General features: G+C 41.2%; 1 protein-coding gene across 2 annotated transcripts; it reads right to left on the reverse strand.

The window, feature by feature from the left end:
• Nucleotides 1-246: 246 nt before the first annotated feature.
• lrrtm4l2 (leucine rich repeat transmembrane neuronal 4 like 2) lies at nucleotides 247-4381 on the reverse strand. Of its 2 annotated transcripts, XM_055224165.1 has the most exons (3): nucleotides 4210-4288; nucleotides 2642-3868; nucleotides 2005-2560 (listed from the first exon to the last, which is right to left on the reverse strand). In XM_055224165.1, the coding sequence occupies exons 1-3, from the start codon at nucleotides 4211-4213 to the stop codon at nucleotides 2244-2246; spliced, it is 1548 nt and encodes a 515-aa protein (XP_055080140.1). In that variant the 5' UTR covers nucleotides 4214-4288; the 3' UTR covers nucleotides 2005-2243. The 2 variants fall into 2 exon arrangements, with proteins under 2 accessions (XP_033828415.1, XP_055080140.1); XM_033972524.2 differs by having other exon boundaries at nucleotides 247-3868; nucleotides 4210-4381.

Below are 4381 nucleotides of genomic sequence, written 5' to 3' on the forward strand. Positions count from 1 at the left end.
TATCCAGAAATGATACAAAATCCATTATGGAAAGTCAATATCTTCGTCACTGAGTTCTGTTGGACCCATACAACAGTGCAGAAATCTTGAGAAGGTTATTAACAGTGAAGAAAGCTGCAAATGATGGAGATAAACACAAAAATTGCAACAAAAAATCAATCTCTAAAGCTAAAATCTTGAGTGCAAGACTTAAATGCGACACAGAAGCTTTTTTTTTTGTGGCTTTTTTTTTTTTTTTTTTTTTTTGCGATGATTAAAGTGTGGTCCTCAGAACTGGATTGTAAGACACAAAAATATTAGTTATTTTAGTGAATAATTTTTCTTGTCAAATTTTAACAGCAAAACATGTTTCTGAACAGTGATCCATCCCAGTCAAATGCACTATTGTCTTAATATACTATGACTGACCAGTATTAAAGAAGACATATTATGCTCTTATCTGCTAAATAGTTATAATGTGTGATACCCGATTGGTATTTTATATTTTGGACTTTTGAAAATCTTAATATCAATCTAAAATGACTTGTTCACTTGCTCCTTTATGGTACATCACCTTAAACGTCATCAAAAAGTCCCTCGCTGCTGGACAATGCTTTCGGCCCCTCCTATGGAAAGCTGCAGTTCATATTTTGTTTTCATTTGAGCCAAAATGGCAACACACTGCAATTAAGACAAAAAAACAAAAAGAAGGCCGAAGTAAGTACAGAACTGTGGGAGCATATGGGGGTTGGGGAAAATTGGAATTTTTGGAGCAATGGCGTCTTGATTATAGAAAAACAGACTGCTCAAAATTCATGAATTACACACAAAAAAGGACATTTTGCATAACATGTCTCCTTAGGATTAGAGTGACATCATAAATAAAAAGTATTTCCTCACCTGCCGGAACGTTTTGCTTGATTTATTTGTATTTATCAACTAAACATGTCCTGGAGGTTCATATTTTTTCATGCAAAATATTTTAATGCAAGGACAAGGTGCTCCAAAGGCTATGGCACAGGGTTTTTTTTTTAATGAAATTTCACTTTAAACTGAAACTACTTTGTATAGAGGGGTCCTTTGAAAATGTAGTCAGCCTTGATTGTTTTTTAATAGAAAAAAAATCTCTTACCAGTGAATTGAGTACAGCTTTTAATCGTTTATAAAAAGTTATAATCCTGCTTTTTCATGCTTTTCAGGGTTTTACTTTTTACTAAATTTAAGGACACATTTATTCTCTACCAATTTGTTCACAGTTTGTATCTTCCACCATATTCACTATTCAGCTTTTTATTTCATACATGACTTCGTTGGTTAATTAAAAAAATTAGCCACTACATAAAGATGGATTTTGTGTTTAGTTTTTTTAATGCAACAACGTGTATTTTGGTGTGAGTGTTGGTGTTGGGGTTTGACTTACTGTTTATTTGCAGTGGATCAAAAACTGTTCTTCAAATAAAAGAATCAGTATCACATACTTAATAGATTTGATATGTATATCAACAATTTACCAGTGACACATGTTTGAACAAACTGTAATAAAATGTAAGTGCATTGATAGTGTAACAGTTATTTTTATAGCCACAAAATGTGACTTGTGACCAAACTTCACAAGAATTTATTGTAGCCTCTGTGTAGAAACAACAACTCCAGCAGGTACAAATCCAACCATAGCTGCATTTCATTACAATTTGTTTCATTGTGTTCCACTGTAGATACTCTGCATTAAGGCAGGTTGTTGCCAAATAATTAGACAAACTTCAACTTAAAAGAGGAACACAACCAGCACTGACTAAATGGCACAGATAGATGCACACATGTACTCAAAGATGCTCCCATACTCCCCCAGTGGCATACAGTATAAATTAAAATCGGTGTATAAATTGCCTTTGTTGGATAAAGACCATATCAAATGACAACAGTGGACCAGTCTTTCTGTCACTGTGAGTTTTCCCTAGTAGCAAGTCCAGTCATTACCTCTCCTCTTCCACGGCCAACCTGCATGACCCCGTCAGCGTTCCTGTGTCAGTCCGTGCAATAATTAGCCCCGCTCCAAATATATCTCTATGCCCATCTCATCCCTCCTCTTCTTTCTTTCCATGCACGTAATTATATCGCACAATGCCCCCAAGTACTTCTTTCAGCTCTGTAAAAATCCATCACCGTGTATTAAGAGATAAAAAGCATTTCAACTCACGGAAAACATCATTTAGACACCTCTGCCGGGCAACTGCACTTCTCTTAGAAGCTGAATGAGTGTTCTCTCAGACCTCACACTCTATGGATCCCGATATGGTGCATGTGCAAGGCCGTACCTCATTCACCAGAGAGTCCATCGTCTCCGAGTTGGAATGGTAGCTCAGATAATATTCCTGAAGTTGTGAGTTTAGGTCCTGCTCTTGCTTGCGGGTCTTTTTCCTCTTCTTATGGTTGACAGAGTGCTGCTGCAGCTGCCTCATGGTGTTGGGATAGCGCCTCCACGAGACATAAATAACTAAGAGAATCAATGACACAGACAGAAACAGGGCCACGCTCCCCGCAATGATTTTATGGAAAGACATGTGTTCGAAATGTATCTCAGGAATGAATGTAGTGGGGGTTTCGGGATTGAAAGGTAAAGTGGTCCTTGTAAAAGTAGTTGGTTCTTTTGTTGTCTTTCTGTCAGTGCTTATATGATAGATAGGGGGAGGGGTCAGAATCTGTACTGTAGCTTCAGGAACATCCAACTCCAGGGATACAGTTGTGGGATGCTGGCTTGTGGTGTTTTTAGCTGCGGTTGACGTGTGAAGGAGAAGTAGAGCAGTGGTAGAGAACACATTGTCCGGGCACGTGGAGTGGTTCCTTATGGCATCCACCACTCGCTCGCCCTGTGCCCTCTTGGGACCGCTGCAGATCATACTTATATCTTTGGCGTCCCGGATGGTTAGGAGCCAGACCATTAGTGGGCAGATGCTAGGCCTGCAGTCCCAAGAGTTTCCCGCCAAACTGATGGTGGTGAGAGATGTCCAAGCCGCCACTGCCTCCACGGGGACGCTGCTGAGTTTATTTGATTCTAGATTGAGGATCTGTAAATTAGGCATGCACTGAAAAACCACCGGGTCCAGCGTTTGTATCTCATTCCCAGAAAGATCCAACTTTTGCAGCTTTTGCCAAATCCAGCGCTCGCCCTGGCTGATAGCTCGAATGCGGTTCCACTGTAGATAAAGGGCCTGCAGGTTGGTGAGGCGTGGAAAAAGAAAGAAATTAATCCGGGAGAACTGATTGTGCTCCAAGTGAAGCTCTTTTAATTTAAACAAACCCAAAAAAGTTGTTCGCGTAAGACTCCGCAACCGATTGTAACCGAGGTCAAGAAACTCCAAACTCCGACACTCCAAAAACGTACGAACAAAAATTTGCTTGAGGCCGTTGGAGCGAAGATGCAGGTTTTGTAGTTTTCGTAGGCCAAAAAAATGCCCTGGGTGGATGAACTGCAGCTGGTTGTAGGATAGGTCCAGATTTCGTAGATTAGGAATTGCACTGAAGGTATTGTTATGAAGATGGCTTATTTTGTTGGAACTTAGTATGAGTTCCTTGAGCCTTCGGACGCCATGAAACGCCAAAGCATCCACAGCGCTGATGGAGTTGTGGTCCAGGTACAGCCAGATGAGTTGGTTGAGGTGGGCGAACTGGTACGGCAGCAGCCCCAGGAGGTTGTTGTAGCGCAGAGAAAGGCCCTGGCAGTTAACTGTGATGTTCTCGGGCACGTCCTGGAAGATTCCCGACTCGCAGTAGACAATTTTGCCTTCGCAGCGGCAACTGGCGGGGCACATCTTCTCCCCCTCGCTGAGCAGGAGCAGAACCGCTGCCTGCACCAGGAGACAAGACAACCTCCAGTCCAGCATCCCAGAACCTGTTTGTGTGGGCACAGAGTGAAAAATCAAACTCTAACCACCATTTAAAAGGAGGCGATGAGAAATTCAATCTTCAAGCGTGAGACTGTGTGGAGAGTAGCAGCTGGATGTCCATGTCTCACACATCAAAAACTGTTCATGAAGAATTAATGAAAGACATGAATGACTTTTTAGCTTGCATTTATGAAGGATTGAGATCAGAGCACACAGAATGTAAGGCTGAAGGAATAATATAATAACTCCAAACGCAGCCTGACAAATGAAATGACTAATAGCATCTTATCATGAATTAGCCTGAAGGGGTTGGAACTGTGTCACAATATTTCGAAAGATGACTTACCCATCCCTCACATATGGAAAAAGTAATCCTCTGAAATTGCTGGATAAGGAGCGCATTAAACTGCCTTCACCAAGGGAGCACACCAGTTCACACGCACACAGCCTCCCAGCGCCTCCGTACCGAGCATCACTTTTCCTCTTCAATTAAAAGAGAGAATTAAACATAAGTTCTT

Source organism: Periophthalmus magnuspinnatus, chromosome 9, assembly GCF_009829125.3.
Source record: "Periophthalmus magnuspinnatus isolate fPerMag1 chromosome 9, fPerMag1.2.pri, whole genome shotgun sequence".
Lineage (NCBI taxonomy): Eukaryota > Metazoa > Chordata > Actinopteri > Gobiiformes > Gobiidae > Periophthalmus > Periophthalmus magnuspinnatus.